Below are 27,087 nucleotides of genomic sequence, written 5' to 3'. Positions count from 1 at the left end.
TTAAGTGACTTGCCCAGGATCACACAGCTAAGAAGTGTCTGAGATCAAATTTGAACTCAGATCCTCCTGAATTCAAGGCTAGTGCTCTATCCACTGCGCCACCTAGCTGCCCCTTTCTCAAATTACTTTACCTAAATCAGTAAAATTGAACAATCTTTAAAAAAAGACAAAAACCATAAAAGTAAAATCTTTTAGGCCTAGACAGTTTTATTGTACCAATAAAGATAGGATGCACCTAACTTAGGCCTTTACTTCAGTGTTACAATTTTACTTCTTGAGTTCATAAAAACCGAAATACTGATGGATAGGGGTGTAAATAATGTCTTATTAAAATTGGATTTTTAAAAACTGGGACAAGTTAACTGTCTCCTATGAAATAAATTTTCCAGGGGCAGCTAGGTAGTGCAGTGGATAGAGCCACTCTAGTCAGGAGGACCCGAGTTCAAATACACTTGACACTTCCTAGCTGTGTGACCCTGGGCAAGTCACTTAACCTCAGCCTCAGGGAAAAAAATAAAAGAAAATTTTTTTAAAAATTAAGAAAGAAAGAAATCTTCAGGGAAAGGGTAGCAGAATGTAATTCGTCCCAGGTGAGAAGCAGCATGTGCGCTTTTCCTTCCCCTCACTAGGATTTTTCCAAGGGCTCCTTAGAAGAGTTAGGCCTGGGCTCTCCCGCTATTCTTGATTAGCCCAGCCCCGGCTCCGGTCCTTTCCTTTCAGTTATGAGGGTGGACCGAATCAGACTGTTCAGCTCCAGGCACATCTTTTCCACTCCAGGCCCTGAGTAACTACCTATCTCCTGGTTCTGAATTCATGAAAATTGCTGCGTAGAGAACAGAGTTAACAACGCAGTAAAGGTGGCATCGGATAACGTGGTCCGAAAACGGGGGAGGGGCGACCTCGCGCCCCCTCCCACGAAAGGCGTTAGAGAGATCTATAGTGCGCTTGCGCGCAAGATTGGGGTGGGGAGGGGCGGGGCAGTGCGTTTCCTCGCTCCCCCGGGTGTGCGCGAGGTTAGGGACATGCGCGATCCCGGGGGAGTGGGTCCATTGTGTGAGCGGGGACCAGCGGATCGCTGCTACTGCTCTGGGTGGTGCCGCCTCAGGCCGGGATGGAGCCGTTGACCGTCGCTACCGGGGATGATGGGCCCGGACCTCCCGGGCCCTCGGAAAGCGGAAGCTTGTCTGCTTCCCAACGCCGGGCAGAGCTGAGGCGTAGAAAGCTTCTGCTGAACTCGGAGCAGCGAATCAACCGGATCATGGGCTTCCACAGGAGCGGGAGCGCTACGGGTGAGAGCCGGGACCCCCTGGCTAGTCCCCCGCCCTCGGGGAGAGCCCGTGGGGGGCACCCCTACCGTCCCTCCGTTACCCCATGCGGCAACGCTCCCCCCTCCTTGTAGTTAGCGCAGCCTGGGTCCTGCCTCCTCCGGTGCCTGGCCCCGTGTGTGGGAACCCCGGGGGCCCAGCCTCTGGCCTGGCCGCTCCTGCCTCAGCCTTCCTCCACTAGTCAGCTGAGCCCAGAGCGCGCGACCTAAATGAAAGTTTTCCTCCATTTCTGCCCACCTTTGAGACCTGAAGGCCTCCTTTACCCTTAGAAGACAGACTGGTGCTTTGCCAGCCCAAGCAGACTGCTCTCCTGGATATCCCAAAATGCATTTTCCCTGTGGAGCTCTTCCTCTGGACAGACTACTTAGTCGTGCAGACTCTTCCCACTGTGCACTCATTTATTTGCCTTTCCTAATTCTGACCCGTTGCCCAATGTCTCTCCCTTCTCCTCCCCTACTCTTCTTTTTCTTTTTCTTTTTCCTATCTTATTCATCTGCACTTTAAAGAAGCTTGTGCTTTGCTCTTATTACCCACAAGATTGGTAACCTATAGTCCTGCTGAATCAGGGACAGGAATGATGGGATTGGGGAGGAAAGAGGGCTGGTTCCTAACTGTTCTCTTCTGTCTGAATAGCTGAGATCTGTATTGGCGTCGGTAGAATCGATTATTTTTAGGTGATAACTTTTTTGGTTTTTTTCGTCTTTCTCATCCCCGGTTTTTGGCCCTGTCAGGCAGCGAGAACAAAACCTGTCGTTTATTTTGCTTTTTCAGCTCTAGATATTCCAGTAAACCAGCTTTACTGAGTTAGAGTTGTTATTGTGAATGGTACAAATCTTGTAAGGTATGTTACAATGGCACTTAGCAAAAGAATCATTTTTTGACTAAAAAGGTTACATTTAGAGAAATTTTTCCATGTGGAATAACTATGAGTAGTAACTTTGATTTTTGAATAAAAGTTAAATGGCTACTACTATGTTTAGTACACAGCCGTAGACCCCTGACAAGGCACAAATTTAAAGAAGATATGGTCTTTGCCCTTTAGTATCTTGCAGGTTAATAATTTACAAATCGAATTTTAATACTACTTTTGGTCTATACCTTTTCTCAGTTTGTACTTCCAATTGAATTGAATTAAATGGTTTTTTAGCCTCACTTCTAAATTGATAACAGATTTGTGTCCAACTCTTTGTGACCCCAGTTAGAGTTTTCTTGCAAAGATTCTGAAATGGTTTGCCATATACTTCTCCAACTCACTTTACAGATGAGGAAACTGAGGCAAACTAGGTTAAATGATTTGCCTACCGTCACACAACTTGTTAATGTCTAAGGAAGACTCTGGTCTTCCTGAGAAAGGCCTATTTACTGTGCCACCTAGTTGTCTTAAGGTAAATATGCATGTATACATTTATGCCTGGAAATTGGGAAAATATAAGAATGTTAAAGTACATTTCAACCCAAAGTGATACTAGTAGACTAGCAAGCCAGATTAGTATACCGATGGAGTATAATGGAAAGAACCTTGGATTTATAATCAGTTGAGATGAATGATAGAATCATGAGTTAGTGTTTATTAACATTTCTATGCTTCAGTTGGATTGTATCCAAAAAAAAGTTAATGCCTAAAACAAAGAATGAGATGGCATATTGTATAAACTTAAAATAAATGTCAGGAATAAAAATTTTATTTTGCCTAGTGGAAAAAGCACTTCTTCCTGTACTTATTCTAGTGAATTTTTCTGTTTTGAACTACTACTATTTTGATTTTGTCCATTTTTACTTGGCAAATCTTAACTATCTTTTCAGGTCCTTTTAGGAAGAGTAACATTTTCAAATCTTTGAGAATATGTCAGACTATACAATTCTGTAGTAGAAAGATTATATAAACCAGTATTGTTTGTTAGCCACACTCTGTACTTTGAAATCCATGTTCAGTTAACATTTTAAATTTTAGATTAAAAATAATCCTGGCTCCATGAAGCTCACATTTCATCCTCTGAAATAATTTATTTCTGTCTTGTTTAGTTTTAATCTTTCACAAAGGTGTATCTGAGGATGTTTTGTTATTTTCTCAAAGTCTTCCATAAATTGGATTCAGAATCATATTTTTAATAAATTTATGGCTACTTGTCTTTGTGGCAAGTTCTTTATATGTTAATATGTACTCTGTTTACCATCACATAGCATGCATGCTTTTTTTTTGTTTTTTGTTTTTTCCTCAGAAGAAGAAGTAAACACAGAATCAAAGCAGCGTGACATTGATAAGCTGAACTCCCTCCCTGTTCCTTCAGTTTCAAAGCGAGTGGTGCTAGGTGATTCAACTAGCACAGGAACAGTGGACCACCAAAGTGGTACTACAGAGATCAAGGGAACCCAACTGGTAGATAAAAAGGACTCTTTGATCAATACACCTGACAGTAGTAGTGATGGAAACCTTGAACTTCGTCATCGAAAAAGAGATCTTACTACTGAAACTGTCCAGAGAAGCTCCCAGCATGGCTTAGACCAGTATCTTTCCAGATTTGATGAAGCAATGAAGTTAAGAAAACAATTAATTAGTGAGAAACCTAGTCAAGAGAATGGAAATACAGGGGAAGAATTTGATACTTTTCGAATTTTCAGATTGGTGGGATGTGCTCTTCTTGCCCTTGGAGTTCGGGCTTTTGTATGCAAATATTTGGTAAGAAAAGAACGCTAAGATATTTTACAATTACAAGGTTTTTCAAGTCTAAAAATATAAAGTCCTTTTCAGAGTTGTTTACTATTAGTAGATTAGTATTACCAACCTTGTGGGGTTTTTTTGTTGTTTTTTTTTTACTGGGAAATAAGTTATGTTATTCAAAAGTTAATGTATGGTATTCTTCCTAATAGAGATCATGTATTACAACATGTTAAGTACTCTTTTTTTCAAATAATTCAAATGTAGTGAAACAATACTATTCTGCGCATAACTTAGTTAACGCATAACTCAGTTATCTCTACTTTGAAGTAAAGTCCAAGTTTTTGTTATTCAAGAGTTTAAATTGGCAGAATGCTGGATAATGAAATCTACTATAGTAATTTTATTTTACAGCGAAAGAGCATATGCAGAGAAGCTAAGAAATAATGTTCTTTCTTACTTAACTTTCCCTGTACTTGAGATACGTATTCACTTGGAAAAAAATCTGATTGTCATAAATATCACAAATAAAAATGTATTTTCAAAAATTGAATAAAAAATAATATTTCTATACTTTTAATGAGAAAGAGCATAGCTTTTCTTCAATTGGTATGGCACATTTATTTTCAAAACTTTAGAGTCCATGTAAGGTCATATCTTCTATATGACTTTCTTTAAAAATTGCATCAGGAATCATTGGAAAACAAGATTTTTCAAATAAGTTAATTTTGCAGATAACTGACTATAACTTCTAAGCATTGTAACTTCTTTTTTCTTTTTTTGCTAAGGCAATTGAGGTTAAGTGACTTGCGCAGGGTCACACAGCTAGGAAGTATTAAGTGTCTGAGACCAGATTTGAACTCAGGTCCTCCTGAATTCAGGACTGGTGCTCTATCTACTGTGCTACCTAGCTGCCCAACATTTTAACTTCTTTTAAAAAAAAGGTTTTTAATGGAATATTTTATCTTAAATATTTCAAAAATAATTTTTTTCTTGATAATTCATTATTTTAGTTAAGAACTGTAAACATCAACATAATTTCTGTATTTGATCGGTTTTTAAATGTGAATTTTCCACTTTGGGTCCTTTTCGATCAGTTATTTTTTTTTTTTTAGTAAAGAATGACAGTGGTGTTACTTAAATTGTAAACATTGAACTTATACTCACTGTCCATTTTTGCATGTTTTGTATTCTAGTAACTGCAAAAGTTATTGCATTATGTAGGACTATTAATCATTACATTAAACCTGCAAGACTCCTCTTGTATTTTTAAAGTTCTTATATCTTTATTTTAAAATTATTTTTATAATATTTTAACCTCATCAAATTCTAATCTACTATGGGCTAGAAAACCTGATAACCAATTTTGCTATAATTATGTCAGAAATCTGAGTGAAGACATGTTGAACTTTCCTGTTTATAGAACTAGAACTTTGGGACATATAAATTCTGATTGAGATTTTTATTTTTTGGAAAAAAAAGACTTCCAGGTAACTACATAAAATGTATTTCAGCATTTGTCTTGTAAATACATTTTCTGTGTTTACAGCTCCTTCTCCTATTTCACACCTCACTAGTTCCCAACATATACATGTATATGTGTATACAATGTACAAACATTCCTATTTATATACATATACTTACACTTATGTATATAAACATACACTTATGCACCAGAATTATATGTATCTTCACATAACTTTTTTTTTATTATAGCTTTTTATTTACAAGATATATGCATGGGTAATTTTACAACACTGACAATTGCCAAGCCTTTTGGTTCCAATTTTTCCCCTCCTTCCACCCACCCCCACCCCAGATAGCAGGTTGACTAATACATGTTACATATGTTAAAGTATAAATTAAATATAATATATGTATAGATGTCCAAACAGTTATTTTGCTGTACAAAAAGAATCAGACTTTGAAATAGTGTACCATTTGCCTGATCTTCACATAACTTTTAAGTCATCTCTTAAAGGAAGACCCATTTAACTGGAAGTGACAGTCCAATGAAAGAAATTGGCATTTGTCCAAATATTCTTAGAAATTTTGCAACAATTTTTATGAATAAAATTATTTTTCTTCATCTTTATTTCTATGGGAAAAATATTTTCTAAAACAACCTAAAATTAAATATTTTATTTGGCTTTTTAAGTTGAATTTTGCAGTTGGTGTTTTGACTAAATGAATAATTTATACATTAGCAACTAATTTTCTCTTTTGTCTTTACAGTCCATATTTGCTCCATTTCTTACTTTGCAACTTGCATTCATGGGATTATCTAAGTACTTCCCAAAGGTAAGTTCAGTTATATATTTAAAATGTATGCAAGTCTTCTAACTCAGTGTTTGTGGAGGAATATTCAAAGATGTGCTTAGATAATTTTAGAAAGTTAATGACACAATGTGGTCTACATTGGGGATTTTAAGCTAGGTAGGGTCTATGAATTTTTTAAAAACAAATTCCTAACTATTTCAATATAATTGGTTTCCTTTTGTAAGCGAACGTGTGTGCGCGTGTGCGTGTGTGTGTGTATGCACACTTTTTTTTTGGGGGGGGGGGCACATTTAAAAACATTCTGAGAATAGTTCTTTAGACTTTACCTGACTCTGAAAGAGATCCACAATACAGAAATGTTTGTAAGAATCCTGGAAATGAATCATGTTCTATAGGATCATTAATTTAATTCAACTGGCATTTATTAAACACATGCTTCATGTTAAACACTGAACCCTTAGGCACAAGGGATACAAAGACAAAAAAAAGGAAATAATCCTTTTGTTTAGGGAACTAAAATTCTGTGGATAAGCTGATTCTTAGTGAATCAGGTACTGATATTCAATGATTAAAATTAATTCAAAAATTTTTATATAAGAAAATGAAGGAAGAAAAGAAAATATACTTCCTTTTTGGGTGACTTTGTAGAAGACTGAATTTACTATAAGACACAGCCATTGTGTTGATTGATTGATTTTGCTGCATTTTTACCCTTTTTTGTTTTTTACAAGGATTACTCTCTGAGAATATGGGTGGATATATTTGCAAATTAAAAGGTGATATAAAAACCTTCTCCTTGAAATGAACAGAAAACAAAAGCATAAGATTAATATCAATTAGGAAAAAGAAGAAAAAAATAAAGTGTTTGAAAACTTGGTGGGGCTCCTCCTCCTCCTCCTCCTCCTCCTCCTCCGAATATTTACTTTAACAACACATTGTTAAGATTTTTTTTTTAATGTTACTACATTGCTAAGATTTTTTTTTTAATACCAAGATTTAATTTTTAGAAAAATATTCATACCTGTACAGAAACATTCATTTGATGTATCTATTTGTAATGGTAAAATACTAAAAATGACAATGAATTTCAGTCTCAGCTCTATCAGAGTAAACTTGGACAAGGTACTTAACCTTTTTATATCTCCATTTCCTCCTCTAAAATGGTAAGGATTGGACTAGATGACTAAGTCTTTATAGGAAGTGATATAAAGGAAGATTGCCAGAACCAGAATTTTATGCAAATTAATTATTAACTATATAAAAATAGAAAACTAAATAAAATAGAACTTCAGATATTTAAAGGGCTATTCCCAGCAAAGGCATTTCTTTTTGCCTACTGATTTGTTTGGTTCTAATCTGCTTAAGGTTTTATATGAAATTTTATTTCATATTTATAAATATAGAGGGTAAAAAAAGTAGTTTCACTTAAGCAATTTTTAAAAATCGAATTTTGAAGAACTATTAACAGACTGGATAGTAATTGGCAACAATTATTATTTCTGGTCTGGGATAGGTCTATCTAAATTTATTATATTTTGTCTTTTTTACTTTAAAGCTTTTCACTTTTATGAACTCATTTTCTAGAATTTGGAAAATAAGTGTTTACATTGTAAGAATGAATAATGGTAACAGGTTAAAATGTTACTTGTTCATTCTCATAGCATCTTTAGAAATTAAAATTGGAGCAGCTAGGTGGCACAGTGGATAGATCACCAACCCTGAAGTCAGGAGGACCTGAGTTCAAGTGTGGTCTCAGACACTTAACACTTCTTAGCTGAGTGACCCTGGGTAAGTCACTTAACCCCAATTAGCCTCAGGGGGGAAAAAAAGAAAAATTCACATCATTATTTAGTTTTCAATTTCCACTGAAATTTTCTACTCACTTTGAGGCACTGAAGCCATCTGCTTAGATCAGTTATAATTGTGTTATGTGTGTGCATGTGTATGTCATGTACATGTGTACACAGAATCACAGAATCTTTACTATAAATTTTTTTTTTTTACTGATGGCTAAATCAAGTCCATCTAGATCCATAGTAATTTGTGAGCATTAAACAAATTGTGATTTGGAGTACAGGGGAATGGAAGGCAGTATCTTTTTCTTTAATTATTATAAAAACACAGTTTTATAACTCAAATATCTGTTAATCTAATTTTCTTTACCACTAACTATATAATCTTATTGGTAGAAAGAGAATTGATTTTAGGCAAATAAGTAGATAAATCTTAAAATAGAAAAAAATAGCATAATGAATTTTCTACAAGGATGAAGATCATCATTGAAGAAACAAATGTTTAAACAAAAAAGAAAGGAAGAAAAATTTCAGCCCTTATTCTCCTTGACCCTTCTAAATCACTTGACATTGTTGAGTGTCTTCTTGAAGCTGTTTCATTCCTTAACTTTTTGTGCTCTTTGTTCTCTTCAAGCAAAGAACCTCAGAAAGAGTTTCAGTGGTCAGCTAGTTTTAGCAGTCTTCAATAAAAATTCCCTCTGATATATCTAGCTAATTTTTCATTCAGACTTTTTTTTTTTTTTTTTTTTTTTTTTTGCTGAGGCACATTTGGGTTCACCTTTAATAAATGGTAAAATTATATGCATACCTGTTTTAAAATAAATTTCTTTGATTTATTATCAGTAAATGTTTGATTTGTGTACCTTTTTTATATAGCTATATATACATGGGATCATGTAGAATTTTCTCAGGTAAACAAAAATCATTTAAAGTTTAAGAAGTCCTAATCTACTCCAGATCTCTAGCTTGTGGACAAGACTCTTAAGAAACTTTGTCAAGAACTTAGCTAAAATCTGGATAAACTGCATTTAATGTGTTGTTCTAATCTTCCAGGCCTTCCAACCTAGTAATAATAATATTTTTTTTTTATCAAAGCAGGAAATGAGGTTAACCTAACTTGATTTTTTCCCCCTGTGGCAATTGGGGTTAAGTGACTTGCCCAGGGTCATACAGCCTGGGAAGTGTTAACTCAGGTCCTCCTGACTTCACCACATAGCTGCCCTCTAACTTGATATTAAAATTATTAATTATTAAAATAACATGGATAATTAGCATCTGAAGCAGGATTTGAAGTCAAGTTTTCCTGACTCAAGTCCAGCAGTTGTCTCCAAATTTTGGAGGAGTTCCAGATCTCTTCTAGAACTTCCTGACTTGACTAATAGCTAATATTATTTTAAATTTCATTTAGAGAAGCATAGTATTCAGTTGTCCACTGTTTTTCTGTTCTTGTTAGAACACTGTATTCTAGATGAAGGAATTGGCCCTATGTGATTAGGACTTGCTTTTCTATCTATTCATTAACTATCCCTTTTATAATACATTCTAGAATTTTGCCATGACTCATTGACAAACATGCTAATCTATATTGTGTTTCTTTTTCCTTTTGAAAATTAGAATATTTGCCTTCCATCTCTTTCATTCTCCACAATCTTTCAGTAATCATTGAAAGTAGCTTAAGCAAATGCTTTCTTTGCTTCATATCCTGAGATATCTTTTATCTTGGCTTCATCAAGGATAGCTAGGATTTCTCTTACTATACATCTCTCTAATTATTATCATTTTCAATTGCTTATTGTATTAATAAACAAAATATTGTTTATTGTATTTTTTGTGCTCTTCCTTCTATTTTCTGCCACTATCATTCTATTCACATTGAACAGCTGCTCTGTACCTTTGAAGCTTCCATTTTTCCTGTTTCTAATAATTCCTTTGCTGCATTCTCTTTCATTTTTGAAAGTCTTCCCCCAAATTCAGTTCTAGACTTTCAGTTCTTTCTATATTGTCCACTTGGAAATTTAGCCACCTATTTCTCGTGATCTCAGATATCACCTACATGGGCTGGTTATATCTCTATCTTTAGCCCTGATATTCTAGATTTTTCACTTGATTCTTGAACATTTTCACTTAGGTTAGTTCTCAATTCACATGTCTTATAACCCAATTTATCCTATTCAGATTACTCGAATCTGTGATCTTATTCTTTGGATATTTACTTTAACAACACAGATTTGTCTTTCTTGTGTGAATCTTGTTCATGTCCTCTTATAATAATGGAAGCCTGCCTTCCTTTCTCCTAATTTTATGGATATACTAGTCAGAGCAACTGAACTATCTACCTATCATTTGTATAAACACAGCCAGTCTAGTTGACTATAACCATTCAAATGTTTGGATAGGGCAGTAGACTTGGAATCAAGAAGATTTGAGTTCAAATACTGCTTTAGATACTTATTAACTCTGTAGCTCTAAATAAATTACTTCTCAACTTCAGTTTTCTCATCTGTAAAATATGAATAATTATAACTTCTGCATCATAAGTTGGAAGGATCAAACGAGATTTTATATACATACATACATACACACACAGTGCTTTGTAAATATTTTAAGCAAACATAAACATTAGTTAATTCTATGCTATTATGGGGCTCAATGCAGTCACTACAATGTTTTCTGCAAGAAGGAGCATCTGGAAGAAGTTTACCCTTCAGAGGAAATCCCTCCTTAATTTTGCTTTTGAATTTGGCAAACTCCTTTGGGCCAAGCATGTTTTATGCATTGCCTGATAATATTATAAGAGGATTATTGAAAAAGGCTACTTGTATTATAGCATTCAAGGAATTTTGAATGATGAGAGACACCTTGTTAGAAGAGCCTTTTAAATCAGGATTTTCCTTTTTTTATAATAAACTGTGAAAGTTTATCTGTTTTTATCTTTGTCGATTGGAAAAGATAAATCTGATATAGAATTCTGTTTAAAAAGAAAAAAACTTTCCCATTTCTATTAACACCTTTATCAAAGACATCTCCCTATGCACATATACAGTCATCTCTAATTGTCCTGATCTTTATCTGGCCACTTGACTCACTTAGCTCTGGAGGAGAAAGTGAGACAGATGAACTTGCCCAGTCCTCCCTCACTTAAATGCAGTTCACTTACATATTATGGCATCACTTCTCTGAAGGTCATAGTCTTCTTGGAAGATGAAGGACAAAACAACAGCAACAATATAGGTGAAACTCATTAAGTTTTTGTGTAGATGCAAAAGGTAAGCATTTGTTCTTTCTGTCACATTTTAAAATAATATACAGAATTTTTTTTTCCCATGCAAAGATAGTCCTCAACATCCACCCCTATGTAACCCTGTGCTCCAGACCTCTCTCTCTTTCTTCCTCCCTTTCCATCACCCAGACAGCAAATAATCAATACTTGTTAAACATGTTCAATTCCTGTATACATACTTCCATATTTATCATGCTGCACAAGAAAAATCATTGATCTTTATTTTTAATCAGGTTGGACTATATAGAGACTGTGGTCAAGTGTAACTCCTGTACCAATAATGAATCTTTTCCTGCCTGTTAAAACAAATTTCATTTTTGCAATGTTGTCTGATGGATTACTATGTTCATAACGTTACCAATTGTTGGGAAAAGCAAAGCCTTTGACATCTCACTTCTTTTTGATTATGCTTTCCAATATATTCCTCATCATTCTCATTCATTTTTATCATTTTGAAGTCATGGAATATCAAAGGGTATATTGGTATAATATTTGAAGGGATCAGATGTTCCTAGAAATTTTTTTCATATTTCATTTTCCTCATAAATGTTGGTGAATAAAGTGCAGCTATTTTGATGGTAGTATTTTTGCAAGTTCATGAGCACTGCGATATGAAATAAGCGTGAGATAATTTCTTATTGCTTTAGGGAGTATAATAAAATCAACTCTCCCACTTTTTTTTTTTTTTTCCCCACAGAATGAGTCCCTGTGTACCATCCTTTCATTTAGGTTCAACTTTTTTTCTAATGGCTTCATTATAAAGCTTTGGGTCCTTCAGCAGTATTCTCAATTATAGGCCATTGAATAATGACCTCACATTTAGCATCCCAGTAGCCAAAAATATCCATGGATGATTCAAAATAATTTTTAGCATCTTTCCTTCTCACTTTGCATCCATTACTGCAGAAGTTGAAAGGGACTACACAGGACAAAGGCCTCATTCTTCCCAAAATTCCTATCAACATCCTTTGTTTTCCTAAAGATAATAATCATTTTCCCATTCAGACAGATTTGAAATTTCAGTAATCTTTTATTCTTCCTTCAGTTCATAACTATAGCAGTCACTAAAGTTTTGTTAATTCTGTCACTTTCTAGTTGTGAGATTAGACAGTTCAGTCATATTAAGTTAATCATCTGTAAGTGACACTAATTACAGTGTTATCCAGCAATCATTTATTAAGCACCTATTGTACTAAAATAGGTATTGGAGACATAAACATAATAGATAAGAACAGTCTCTAATAATGAGAAGCTTACTTCTACTGGAAGGATACAACATGTAATCAGAAAGCTTATATACCTGATGGTTAACTAAGAAGAGAGTAGCAATAACAACCAGAATACTCAGGAAAGGCTTTTTTGGGGAAGTTCTATTTGAACTGATCTTTAAGTGAAGCTAGGGAATTTAAAAGGGGGAAATAAGTGGGTTCATTGTAAGCATAAAGAACATTACCTTTTCAAAGACAAGGAGGAAGAAAATGGAATACCAGGTCCAGATAACAGAAATTAAATCACTTTGGCTGGAATATAAAGTAAAAAGAGGAAAATACACACATTCATCGAGGAATGTACTTCAAAAATATTATCATGAGGTTTACACATGGCAGTATATATATCAAGGACTATGTAAATAACTACAATTATGATTCTTTGTGTCAACAACACGACACATATTTTCCTTGCATGTAACAGGTACTCAGTGAACATTTGTTGATAGGATTTTCTGTCCATTAATACTTTAAAACTAAACTCAGTTTGTGTAATCAAAAAAAAAAAAAACAAAGATTGCTACAATTAAAACTTTTCACAGGACTTAAAATGTCATTTGATAAAAGTTGTGCTTAAATTTATTTATCCCTGCTTTTTCTCTTTGTTTAGAGTGAAAAAAAGGTGAAGACAACAGTACTAACTGCTGCACTTTTATTGTCTGGAATCCCAGCTGAAGTAATCAGTCGTTCCATGGATACCTATAGCAAAATGGGAGATGTTTTCACAGACCTTTGTGTCTACTTTTTCACTTTCATCTTCTGCCATGAACTGCTTGTCTTTTGGGGCTCTGAAGTTCCATGAAAGCTATAGAACCCATAAAAGCTAATTTTCTGTTACTAGTCTAAGGGAAAGAAACCGGTTTATACTTTTATAGTGTTATTACTTGATAGAAGTTGTAAAACTACTGGATTATGAATGGAATGGCAGGGTCTCCAGGTCAAAAGTTTTAGTTTTGTGGTTGTCCTAGTCCTGATATAAAGAATAGAGTACAAGTGTCATTCACTTATTTGTCTTATTCAATTAGAAGGTGTATCTGTTGCCCTTGCCTACATTCCCCTCAGGTTGTATTCATTCTTTTTTGGCCTATGATAACATGACTAAGGTCTTTGTGCTCTTTGCAGAACTGTTAAACATTATCTTAGCCATCTCTAAGAACTGCTTCCAGCATTTGTTTTTCCTTCTCTTAAAATAAATGAATCCATCTTATACATAAAATTAAATTGACTGTGTTTTCTAACCTCCTTGTATATAATGTAACATCCAATAATTGAATGAAGTAATCAAACATTAGCCAATTTCCTCATTTTTCCTCATTGAAAACACTTTAGTGTTTTAGTCATACCTCTAATATTTTCAAATAAAGGAATCCATTTGTATAAATAAAATTGGAGGAGGCTTGGGAAGTTAACCTGTTGTGTTTCTGTTGCTTAATTGGAATTCTGATATGGCATTCTAAATCAACTTTCATTAAATCTTGTTGATTTGGTCTCATATTATTCTTACTTTCTTTAGTCTGAACAAGAAACAAGAAGAACAAGAAGTCTGATATCTTACTGGTTCAGATCTACATCACAAAAGCAGAGAAAAGTTTATATATTTTAATTGACTTGATAAATTTCCTCATTTAAGGAGTGTAAAATATGAAAAATTGCTTCTAATTATATTTCTTAGAGATTTTTATGGGCCTTGTGTATTAGAAATACTCATTAATTAAATAGTTCTTTTAATCAAATTCAGAATTTTTTTTTCTTGCCCAATTTTATATTGCTTCACATGCCCTAAATAGAGTTAATGAAGTGATAGGACCTTCTCTATTATTTATCCTTTGCTGCTCCTTTGCTCTAGCTTTTGCTGAGTTCAAGAATTTGACTTTGTTCAGGAAATTCTTGTCAGGAAACTTGGATCTAGGAACTCTGCATTGTCTCAAAATCCCAACCTTGCTCACTTGAAACCAGCTCCAATCTCTGCAACTCTCAGCTTTGCCATGAATTCCATCCATTCTGTTACAACTTTGAACCATTGCCCCACTCTGGGCCACTAAGTTTCCTTCTTTCATGGGGCAATTATGGGAAGTTCCCCTTTCTTGGAACCCAGTAAAAATATATGTAACTCTTCTCTTTGAATCTCATTTCTGGTTTTCTCTGTCATTCTCCCACTTCACCTTTTTAAAAGCCACACAGAGATCACAACAATGACTGCCTATGTCTCAATCAATCATGCAATAAAAAGTACATTCAGAGAATGGACATTAGAAAAAAATGAAGAATTGAATAGAAACTAAATATAATTAAATCCTAAAGAACTGGTGAGTCAAAGAACAAAATATAGAAATGACAATTTCATCAAAGAAAGGGACAGTGAGGATATCAAAATTTATGGGATGTACCAAACTTTCCTGATAAATTTATCTCTAAACATTTTCATTACCAAAAGAATTAAAGGTCAGTGAATTGAAAACAAAACTTTTAAACATCAGACCCAAAAATAGAAAATATATAAGATTGAAAGAAAACAGACAAAACCTACTGACTAAAGAAAAAAAATTTTTTTTGAGGAGAAACAAAATAGATAAACCATAGCTAATTTGATTTTGAAAAAGCATAAAAACCAGTGTCAAAAATGAAAAAAGATAAATTACCAATAAAGAAAATGATAAAAACTTGAACTATAGTCTAATAACAACGAACAAAGGATATAGACAAAATATAAATTACTAGACAGTATTTGAGAATCATATCTCAGAAAAATAAAGTTGAACAAGCCATAAAAACAGTCCAAAATAAAAAAGATCCTTGAACCACTTAAGCAAATTCTATCATATTTAAATAAAGAACAATTCCAATAAATAAAATTGGAATAGTCTTCTACCTAATTTTTTTTAGTGATATAAATATGGTCTGGATATCTAATAGAGGAAGAGGACAATAAAAGACCATATTCCTATTGAATATTGAGGTAAAAATTTGAAAAAAATACTTACAAAGAGGCCAAAATAGCATATTGGGAAAACTAGACATAAGAACAGAAAGCACATGATTGTCAATAGATGCAAATAAAGCTTTTGATAAAATTCAACATTTCTGTTAAAAAATAAATGGTGATTTCCTTAAATGGTATATAACAAAAATGGTTTCAGGGCGACATGTCAAAATTCATATGGATTGTTGTAAAGGAAGCAGAATCAAAAGTTATACAATCATAAAAATATAAAGACATCTTTGAAACACTTAAGAATTCTAAAAAGTACAATAACCACAACTCTAGAAAACTCTTGAAGAAATGAAAGAAATTAGAAACTTCTGTCCACCTGTATTTCAGTAAAAAATGGATGCTATACACAGCTGATAGAGAGGTGATGAATTCAAATGTTTGTACAAATATTTTTATTTTTATTGCCTCATTGATGATGGTTGAGGAAGGTCAATATCTTGTCAATATCCTTGCTTTATTCCGGTTTTTAATAGAAAGAGAAAAGTGATAGAGAAAAACTGGAGGCCTTTCTATTAAAAACCGGAATAAAGCAAGGATATTCATTCTCGCTATTAATTGATACGGAAATATAGAAATGCTACCTATTTTAAAAAGAAAAAAGTTGAAGGAATGCAAATAGGAAAGGCAACAATAAGTACTTTTTGCAGGTAAAATATTTAGAGAAACTTAGGTCAAATAAAAAACAAAATGCATTACATAAAATAAATTCAGGGCAGCAAGGTGGTGCAGTGGGATAGAGTATCAGTCCTGAAGTCAGGAAAACCTGAGTTCGAATTTGATCTCAGTCACTTAACACTTCCTTTCTGTGTGACCCTGGGCAAGTCCCTTAACCCCAATTGCCTCAGCAAAAAAAAAAAAAAAAAAAAAAAATCCACATAAATCATATGCATCTCTGAATATTATGAACAAAAAGAAAATTCATAGAATGTATAAAATATTTGGAAGTCTACCTACTTAGACATGGAAACTATGTGAATAAACATAAAAATTTTACCAAAATACCTAACTGGATAGAAAATGTTCATTCATTCATAGTCCAAATCAATAATGAAAATTATATTGACTAAACTAACTTATTCCACCATAATACCAATCACTATATTGAAGTATGATTTCATAGAATACAAAACACTGAGATTTATCTAAAGGAACAAAAAGTAAAAAAATCTCAACGGAAACAATGGGAAAAAAATGAGAAAAGATTCTTGGCAATACCAGATCTTAAAACTATACTACAGAGCAGTAATCATCAGAAACATTTCCTATTAGTTTAGAAATAGGCTACTTTATGGAACAAATTAAATTTATATCAAAGAAAATGAACCTCGGCACCATAGCAGATAATGTTTCTTTAAGGTTTGCAAAACACTTTAATAAATAATCTCATTTTATCCTCATAGCAGCCCTGGGAAATAGGTGTTGTTATTATTATTCTTACTTGACAGATGAAGAAATCCACAGCCTGAGGTTAAACGATTTGCTTAGTTTCACACATTTAAGATCTAGGCTGGCTTTGAAGTCAAGTCTTCCTAACTCCAGATGTCTACTATTTTACCACCCAAACCCAAGCTACTGGAAAGACTTACTTTTCAATGAGCACTGATGGGAAAAATTAGAAAACAAATGATTTTGGGCAAAATTTAGTTTTGTCAAAAATTAGGTTTAGAGAGCAATAACTTATAATACATGCCAAGGCAATGCCAACTGGATATAAGATTTAGATATAAATAAGTCATAAATTAGAGAAGCTAAGAAGTTACCTTTTGGACCTATGAACAGAAGAATAATTCATTACTCTTCCAAATAAGGGATAGAGGCTTACAGAAGACAAAATGGACAATTTTGATTACAAAAAATAGTTGTTTTTTTGTTGTTGTTGTTGTTGTTGTTGTTGAAGCAATTAGAATTAAGTGATTTGCCCAGGATCACACAGCTAGTAAGTGTTAAGTACCTGAGGCCAAATTTGAATTTAGATCCTCCTGACTTCTGGGCTGGTGCTCACTGTACCATTTAGCTGTTCCTAAATTTTTTTTTTTTTTCCAAAAACAAAACTAATGAGCCTAAGATCAGGAAAGAACTGGGGGGAAAATTATGCAGCAAGCATTTCTAAGGTCGTCTGTAAAAATAATAGGGAATGAAAAAATATCACATGAAATATTACATTAAATATTTGAAAACAGATATGTAGATACATAAGGAAGTTATTCAAATTTATGAGAACAAAAGCTTCCTAATAAATGGCCAAAAATATGGGTTTTCAAACGTTTTCAAGCTTTCAACAAACTTTAAAATGTTTCTAACCATTAATACTGAGTGCAAAATAAAGAACTCTAATCTTGCACCTCATCAAGTTGGTGAAAATGACAAATGGAAAATGACGTATTGGAGAGGCTGAGACAAAACAGGAATATTGATAGTGTAACTATGAATTAAAGCAACCATTCTGAAAAGCAATTTGGAACAATGCTTCAGTCATTAAAATTGTACTATTTGACACAACTATGCTGCTTATAGAACCATACTCCAAGCAGATCAAAGAAAAAGGAAAAGTATAAAATATATTTTCTATAGAAAATGTACAAAAATACTTATAGCTCGGTTGTTGGGTTTTTTAGTCATGGCAAAGAACCAAGAGTGTACCCATTAGGGAATGGATTAAGTATATATATTATACATATATTATGATAGAAGATTATAATACTATAATACTATACTACTATATATATAATACTATACTATAAGAAATTATGAAAGAATTTCAGAGAAATTTGGGGAGATTTAAAGGTACTTATGTTGGGTCAAGTGAGCAGAATCAGTATATACATTAACAGCAACAATGTAAAGACGGACAACTTTTTAAAGATTTAAGAACAATGACCTAATGTTCATTCACAATTCCAAAGTACTAACGATGAAATATGCTGCCTATTTTCTGATAGAAAGGTGATAGACTCAAGATATAAATAAGACATACACTTTTGTACATTATTAATGAGGGGATGATTGTGAGAAATAATTATTTGGACTTCTACCCTAATTCCAGTTAGTATTAATTAGTTTGAGAGAATCATATCAAAGTTCTGCACATAAGGCTATAAGCTGAAGATTCTAAGTTCACTTGCTTAACTACAGGAAGTTAATTAAAGACCCTCCACCCTTGTTTTTTCTTGTCATGGTGACAAAATCCACTTTGGCAGAAGTGACAACTATGTGGAAAATCCCCCAAAATATTTTTGTACTTTGGACCAATCCTTTGTCCAATAGAAGTAGCTAACCATCTTATGATTACTTAGGTCACTGACTGTGTTAGCTTGTATTATTTCTCTTGCCCAACCCAAAGAGAAGCCTGTCTATCTTATGTGGGAATGTTCCTTACTTCACCCAATTTGTAACCCTGCTGACATCTAGTCCTATAAAAATAGGGCCCTGGAAGGAGAAAGCATCTAATATAATGAGTAAGATCTGAGGTCCATTTCAAGAACCATGGACTCTTTAATAAAGTGACATTGATTCAGAGCTCTGTCTCAGTGGGACATTTTTAATTCACATTATGTATCTAATTGTCTGCATTGTTTGTGGATTATTCCCAAGGCCTGATGGTTCAGGACTACTGCCACATTTCCCCCAGAAGCTGTATCTCATCATTATTAACTCAAGCAGTCCAGACCCAAATTAATTTGGGACAAAGGGACTAAGGTCTCTTCTTCTAGAGCTGCTTCAGGCTGATAAGGGGTGTAAAGCAGGCCCTGCCTAGTGGGGTCCAGACTGAGGAGGGAAGACACATGACAGCAGCAGTGTCCAGGGGATGCTGAGTGTCAGAATCAGGTAGTAGATGATATTCAGAGCAGACAAGTAGTTAGAAGTTCACGGCTTGGTGTCTGGAAGAAACAACTCTCACAAGTGTAGGAGTCAAAAATGACAAAAAAATAAAAATAAATAAAAATAAAAAATAAAAAAAATAAAAAGAAACAAAAATGGAGTTAGTATAGGGTTACTAGGGACAGCATCCAGGAACCCACCCAGAGGAAGACTGGGGGTGGGGGTGAATGGTGAGTGGGAGATAGGCTATCATGAAAGTCTCACATCTTTCCTAAGATAAATACCAAAGAATATTTTCCCCAAATCCCTGCTTTTGTCTCCTCAAAGGAGTAGGATCAATGAGTAGGACAATGGCATTGTACATAGTGAAAGGAGTACTCAGGTAGCCTAGGGATGCAAGCACCATAATGTTTAAAAGGTATTAAGCCTTTTTGACTTAACTGGGTAGAGAGGATGACATGCAGAGTGGAGATTATAATTAAACTTAAATGGATTTGATCTTAGAAAAATCTCTGAGTCTTTTCAGTCTTTGAAGGGAAGACTTTCACATAGTTAAGTAAAGGTGTCAAACAAAAAAACAAAAGCAGTTTGAAGTCCCTGCAAGGGGGCATATGTGTAAAATCTATCTGCTAGTCCTCCCCTAAGTATGTACCCTTCCTCTGGATGGGCTTCAGAACGTAGAGTTTAATAGTCCTTTCATGATTTATTTTGGGCACAAACTGGGCAAGCCTAACAGACCTGTTTAATTGTTTCTCCTAGCTTGTGACTAGTGAAAATATATTTCACAAAGGATTGGAGAGCATTCCCCCTCCCCCAAAGTGAGTAGTGTGGTATAGGTCAAAAAGAAGTTTTGGTTTCTGGGAGTAGAAGTTAGCTTGAAGGTGTTTGAAACCACCCGAAGGAGAAAAGATGTAACCCCCCCCTCTTTTTTTTTTTTTTTTTTTTTTTTTTTTTTTTTTTTTTTTTTTTTAGCAAGGGCTTGTTCCTGGGAGTTTATGAGGAAGTGTAGGAGTTGGAGAATTGGGGAATTAAAGATGCCATAGTCAGGGGGCAAACAGGCAAACAGCATGGGCAGCTAAATATATAAGCCTGTTTCCCTGAGCCTGAAGTGAATGCCCCTTCTGTTGTCCTTTATAAAATATAACAGAAACCTCTCTAGGTCCAAGGACAGCTTGCAATATCTGTAGAATTTCCCCTGTATACTTATTGGGGAATTTTTTTTTTTTTTTTTTTGGCTGTCAAAAGTCCCCTTTCTTTCCATATAGCCCCATGAGCATACAAAATATGAAAGCCATATTTGGAGTCAGTAGAGATGTTCACTCTTTCCTTTCCCCAATTCTAAAGTTCTGAGGAAGGCAAAAATGCTCTGAACCTTGTGAAGAGTTAAAACCTCCAATGCTTGACTTAGGGTGAGCTTAGAGGCTTCCTCAATTAGAAGATCTATGGCTGTCTCTGCTCTAAGGCAGGAGGGTTACCCCAAAGACACGAAGTTTCTTTGAGAAGTCTACAAAATTTAGCCATGCCTAGGAAAGTACACAGTTGTTTCTTTGAGACAGGTTCAGAGAGTGATAAGATTCCTTCTTCTACACCGTGAAAGGATGGGAGGTGGGAATTCATGATCCAAATACTCCAATAGACTGAGGCAATGTGGGCCTTTAGACCAAGAAACTTCATAGCCCTTGGGGAAAGGACAGCAAGTTAAGGGTTTTTTTATGGCAGCAGCCAGAGAAGCCTCTTGGATTGGGCTACAGATCAAGATATCATCTATATATTGGATAGCCAGTGCCTGTCCAAATATATGAGAACTTCTGTGGCATTGCCCACATGTCTTTGGGATTTTATCTCTAATAGCAAATTCTACTAACTACAGCTAAGGACTAGATAACATTATTTTTAAAAGTTTACTAGGACTTAGACATATAAAGTTTTTTTTTTAACATGTACCTATGCATTCGAAACAGGCTCATTTCTCAGGGATGACGACTTTGCTTACCCCGATGATTTCAAGAAAACTGGCAAGCTTACAAATTAAGGGGAATTGACAAAGACTCTTTAGGAGTCTTTGACCACTTAACAGATTAGTTCTTATAAAGATGTTGGGATGAATGGACCCCTACAAAATGCTACCAATTGTCTGAGTGGGCCCCTAGTAATGAGCAAACAAACTAATCTCTGCTTCAGTGCCTTAGTAACCAACTTTGTAGTCCTGTGATGTCACAAAATTTTCTGGTATAGAGCAAGTTCTTGTCCTTTCCATCAATTATTAAAACCCCTTTCTATGCTTTCCCAATTGTTATTTCATATTTACCATTCCTGGTGTCTGATTATATCTCTTTTATTTTATCTGTAACCTATTCTCCTAAATAAATCTACCTTTTGTCAGAGAATGGCCAATGTGAATTCTTCACATAACAACCTCAATTTTTGGTGCTTATGTTCATCTGGTGTCACATCAAACAAGATCAGACATGCAAACATTTCCCTCAACTACTAGGATAGGATAGGATAATCTCCCTTCTTATACCATCTCAGCCTTTAGAAAAGGAAGTAGAATTAGGTTTACAATTTAGTTCAGTTTTTATGTAGCACCTAGTTTTAAATGCAGAGCAACCTCCTTGGACTTCTCTCCTTGGAGTCTGGCTTCTCAGAGTTTCCCCATAGGGCTAATGGAATTCTGGGCGCCAAGGTCCCCAGGACTCCTTTTCCTGAGTCTAGGACACCATTTCCTGCACCTAAGAAAGCACAAAGAAAACAGGATCAAAACCCTCAAGTCTATTTCTTGGGGTCACAGGGCATGATGGGAAAAGAAAGGGCTCTTCCTCTGTCACTTTACTGAATAGAGGTCCTTCTGTGTGTGAGTGAGTGAGTATTTCATCCCTGGATATCTCTGGAAAGAGTGCTTCAGTCAGGTAGATTTCAAGTTGTAGGGAGTAACAGCCAATGGAAATGGCCATTCATAAAGTAAGCTAACTAGTACACCTTCTCCCAGTAGCAGGTCCCTGGCTTCTCCCACATGGGTGTGGTCTGGATATATGTCAATCCTCCATTTATATACATAAATACAAAAATATACAATAAAATGCAAAGTGGCTAGAGGGAAGACACTGGTAGTTAGAAGGAGCTGATAAACCCTCTTGTAGAATCTGACACTTCAGGCTGAGATGAGGAAGTGCTTTGGGGGCATATCATTAAGATTATGCAAAAGCACAGAGAAGAGAGAATATTGTAGAAGATGTGCAGAGAGAAGACCATTATGGCTAAAAAATGGAGTGTGAGGAAAGATATAAGTAATAAGCAATAAGGAAACCTGGAGGGATATTATGAAGTGACTTAAAGACCAAAAACTAGATCTATGTATTTTATCCTAAAGGAACTAAGGATGCATTGCAACTTTTTAAGTATGAGTGACATGATTAAAACATAATTTAGGAATATCTCTGATAGCTATGTGGCAGATAAATTTGAGAAGGAAGAGACTTGAGGCAGGGAGACCAACTTGACTACTGAAATGGTCAAAGTAAAAAGTGATTGTGGTTTAAGTTGAAAAATGAATATGTTGGCTCTATAGGATCTGGCAACTGATATAGGGGCAGCCCAATTGAACTACATAATCATATAGTGAAAGAACTGGGGCATGTGATCATGTTCTAGAATTTTGCCAGGAGTGAAGTCAAGGCATAGAATTTGCAGACTTTATTCTTTCCATTTTTGAAAATCAGGACATTTTCCTCTCTGTAGCCTTTTAGCATTTCTCATTTCCAAGAACTTTCAAAGGCCTTTGGCAGTGGCACAACTGTAACACATTCAACTTGTAATTAATTCAGTAACTCCCTATCTATATGAGGGTAGGAAGAGTTGCAATGTGGAGCTATCTCTACCCAACCTAGGGGAAGGTAGGAAAGGTGACAGACATAAAAAGACAATGCAGCATACATTTTTCAAGATTCTACTAGCTCCTGCTCAGTGCTTAGAAATCGTTGAGGGGAATGGCACAGTTCCTCTTAGGCACAATCTTTCAGTTTCTAAATCTCTAAAATGTAGCTGAAACTTTTCTCACACTATTTCACAGAGCTTTTGTGAAGAAAGCACTTTGGAAAGTTGAAGGTATGATAAAATGTGAATTATTTATTACTGCTATTAAATAATTAATAATAACAAGTTCAACATCTGCAAATTCTCAGCAGAGGAAATCTCTGGAAATTCCCTTCACTGATGTAAGTGTCAATTTTTTTTGTTGTTGTTGTTGCGTTTTTAGCATTTCTTCTCCAGAGAAAAAAAGTGGAATTTGATTGCTTTGGCCATTGAGAAATGATGCCTATGACTAGACAGCACGTTAATTAGTAAGTTAATTTGAGTTTTATTTGCTTTTTTTTTTCAGTTGTCAAACGTTGAGTTCTCTTTCATTTTCCTCCCACTCTCATCACTCCCCTAAAAATGAAAAAGCAACGAATAAGCCAAGTCAATCAAAGCAAATTTCCACACCGACAATGTCCAAAAACGTGTATCTCGTTCTGTTTATCTGTCATCTTTCAACAGCTAGTATGTTTCTGATGAAAAAAATGAACCTAACATGTTGCTTTTTGCAAAGATCACTCCCACAAGTTCGGCGCAGGGTGTTAGGGAGGCCTCCGGACAGTAGGGGGCAGAAGTGCAGTTGCGAGGGGACTTTCTCCCGCGCTCGTCACTCCCGGTGAGCTCCAGCTCCAGCTGCTAGTACTTCCGGTCATCGTTGGCCCGCGTTATAATGGCTGCTGCTTCTATCTAGCCCCGTGTCTCGTATCTGTGTTGGTGCGATCCCGCAGCGCGGATAACAGCAACGCCGTGACCCACACGCCTGCCTCTCCTCGACGCGGCGCCATGGGCCGGGAGTCACGGTGAGTTGGAGGATCTGGGGCGGCCTCCGGGAGGCGTCTGTGAGGAGAAATTGGAGGAGGTGGCGTGAGGGATATGGGGGCACTGTGAAGCCGGGGTGCGGCTGCGGGGCCGCTCTGCCCCCAGCCAAGATGGGCCCTGCAATTCCGAAAGACGGGGAACCCGCCCGCGGCCAATGCCCGTTTCTAGGTCCTGAGCTGCAGGGCCCGGGCGGTCCTGGGTGATTCCTCCTCGCCTGCGGAAGGCCCTTCGTTGTAAAAGTGCAGGAAGTTGTAGGAACCTCAGGGCCCAGCGCCTTGAGTCCTCTGCTCCAGATTAACCACCGCAGCCACTCTCGCTTTTATGCCTTTAGCCTCCCATCTGCCTTTCTCAATTTACCTCGGATCATAATAAATTCATAGAGAGGCCTTGGCCTCTCTACCTAATGTGCATAGGGCCCAGATTGTTTCCATCTTTGCAGCTCCAACTTCTACTCTTAAGCCTGTCCCTTAAGTGTATTAAATAGAAAAGCCTACTTGTCTACTTCATTTACGAGGGAATGGTTTCCTGAACTGGACTAGCGCTCAGGCTGCTTTCTGTGTTTGTATGCATACTTTTCCCTACTAGACTGCTTCTTGGGTGCACGAACCTTCTCTTAGTCATCACTGTTGTCCTTCGTGGGCTCCTGAGTATAGTATGATAGTTATTAAATTAATGACTCAGACTAAGGCAGGAAATATTTGTTAAAGATGTTCAAGGTACTATGGATACAGCAGTGAAAATCAACATACAAGTTTTACAGTCCCAAAGAATGAATGTGCTGCCATCTGAACCAGAGGTGTTTGATGGGGTAGGCTTCATTCAGCATTAATTTCCCGGTATTTTCTCTTTTTTTTTCCTACTCCCAGCCTTACTGCTCTCTGGGCGATAAGAAATGTGATTAGATCAGAACTATTAGATTCTGTCAAAAACTGTAGATTATGATTAGTTCTAACAGTAAAGGTAGGTATGCTTATATTCCAGCAGAAATGGAAAGGACTTGTATAACTAGGGACTTTGGGGATGATTTAATTTATTTAGTTGACTTTATGATAAGTAAAGATTCCTACTCTTATCTGGCTTTATTATTAGCTAAATACACGTTCACTACTCTGTCTTAGAGAAAAAGGAGACATAAATTAAAAAAGTAGGTGGCTGCCTTATGCCTTTTAGATAAATGCCCTTCCCGCCCCCCCTTACTTTGATAGTTTTGAAGTGACATATAACATTATATATGATGTAAAATAGGACAATTAGAATAGAAAGAATAGCTAGTTAAGAAAACTGGAAAAACACATTATTACACTATTATATATACTATTATATACAATAATGTGCATATTATGTGCACTACTAGAAATCTGAGATTAATTGATGACAGCAGTTGGATGTTTAACTTAATCACATTTCCTTTAAATAAAACAAAAAAGGAATATTGGCATCTCTGCTTGCCATGGACTGGATGTGTTGGAAAAGAAAATGATCATTCAAAATTCCACATAAAATAAATGTAGACAATATAAAATATTGAGGAGTCTCTACCTGTTTAGACAAAGCCAGGAGCTAAGTGAACACAATTACAAAACAATTTTATAATAAAGTCATATCCAAACAATTGGAAAAAATATCCATTGCTAATGGGTAGGCCAAGACAATATAATAAAAATGATCATTCCATTTAAATTAATTTACTTATTCCATACCATACCAATCAAAATATCCAAAAAAAATTTTATTTGTATAGGTATAGGAGAGTGTCCCAGGATGTCCAAACTTACCAAGATGATGTTCTATGCATATCCATGCTGCTTGGATATCACCTCAAATTGAATATGTCTAGAATGAAACTCATTAAAATTCCTCTTTGAAACTTTCCTATTTCTGTAAATGGCATCATCATACTATCAATGACAGGTTTGCCATTTAGGTGTCACCCTTGACTCCTCCTTTAATCTCAGAATCCAGCCATTTGCCGAATTTTGTGATTCCTACTTTTACCACATCTCTTGGGCTGATCCATTCTCTCCACTCACATAATCTCTATTCTAATTTCAGTTCTTATCACCTCTATTGCAGTTAGCTCCAAATTAAATTTCATATTTTCAGCTTCTTCTCTTTCTATACTCCCCATAGCTGACAAACTAAAATTACTGAAACATGATTTGACCTAGTACCCCATACTCAGAAATTGTCAATGGATTCCTGTTGCTTCTAGTATAAAAAAAGTCACCAACCTTACATTTAAAGCTGTGAACAAGTCTTCCTTTCACCTTTTCAGAATTATGACTTTACTGTTATCTGTTCATTATAGTCAAAATAGTGTACTAGCTTTTCTCTGCATACTGTATTTTATTTCTTATTTCTGTTCAGAAGTGATCCTCCTGATATAGAATATATCACCTCCCCCCTTACCTTGTAGATCCCTAACTTTCTTCAAAGCACAGCTCAGGTGTCAGCTTCCACATGAAACATTTTCTGATTTCCCTTGGAAATACTTCTGTTTTGTATTTATACGTTTCCATGTTGTTTCCCTTTCTTTCTCTACCCATGTAAGCTTTCTGGAGTTAGGGCATTTCATTACTGTAATGCTTGGATTATAATAATTGCTAAATAAATGCAGATTGGTTCATATAAGCTTTCCATATATATAGTAAATGCTCAGTAAAATTACTATGAATGAAAATTATATCCTACCCCATAAGACTGATGAGTGGAGGACAGAGCAGAATAAGTAAGGAAAAGTAACTTTTTAAAAAATAAATTTTTATGGGTATCTTTTGTCAT

The 27,087-nt window shown here is 35.4% G+C and overlaps 2 protein-coding genes across 2 annotated transcripts in view; both read left to right on the top strand.

The window, feature by feature from the left end:
- The first annotated feature begins 949 nt into the window (after window positions 1-949).
- Window positions 950-14,094, top strand: CAMLG (calcium modulating ligand). Its single transcript, XM_074290899.1, has 4 exons — window positions 950-1,289; window positions 3,545-4,002; window positions 6,217-6,282; window positions 13,213-14,094. The coding sequence occupies exons 1-4, from the start codon at window positions 1,112-1,114 to the stop codon at window positions 13,402-13,404; spliced, it is 894 nt and encodes a 297-aa protein (XP_074147000.1). The 5' UTR covers window positions 950-1,111; the 3' UTR covers window positions 13,405-14,094.
- Window positions 14,095-23,847: 9,753 nt separating this feature from the next.
- DDX46 (DEAD-box helicase 46) overlaps window positions 23,848-27,087 on the top strand; it is a 48,358-nt gene continuing 45,118 nt past the window's right edge. Inside the window, exons 1-2 of the mRNA XM_074284799.1 lie at window positions 23,848-23,952; window positions 24,034-24,287. Coding sequence (XP_074140900.1) covers window positions 23,848-23,952; window positions 24,034-24,287 — 359 coding nt within the window. The remainder of the gene's footprint in view (window positions 23,953-24,033; window positions 24,288-27,087) is intronic.

This window comes from Sminthopsis crassicaudata, chromosome 2 (genome assembly GCF_048593235.1).
Source record: "Sminthopsis crassicaudata isolate SCR6 chromosome 2, ASM4859323v1, whole genome shotgun sequence".
Taxonomy (NCBI): domain Eukaryota; kingdom Metazoa; phylum Chordata; class Mammalia; order Dasyuromorphia; family Dasyuridae; genus Sminthopsis; species Sminthopsis crassicaudata.
The sequence above is the reverse complement of the archived record's forward strand: the minus strand, read 5'-3'. Positions and strand labels throughout refer to the sequence as shown.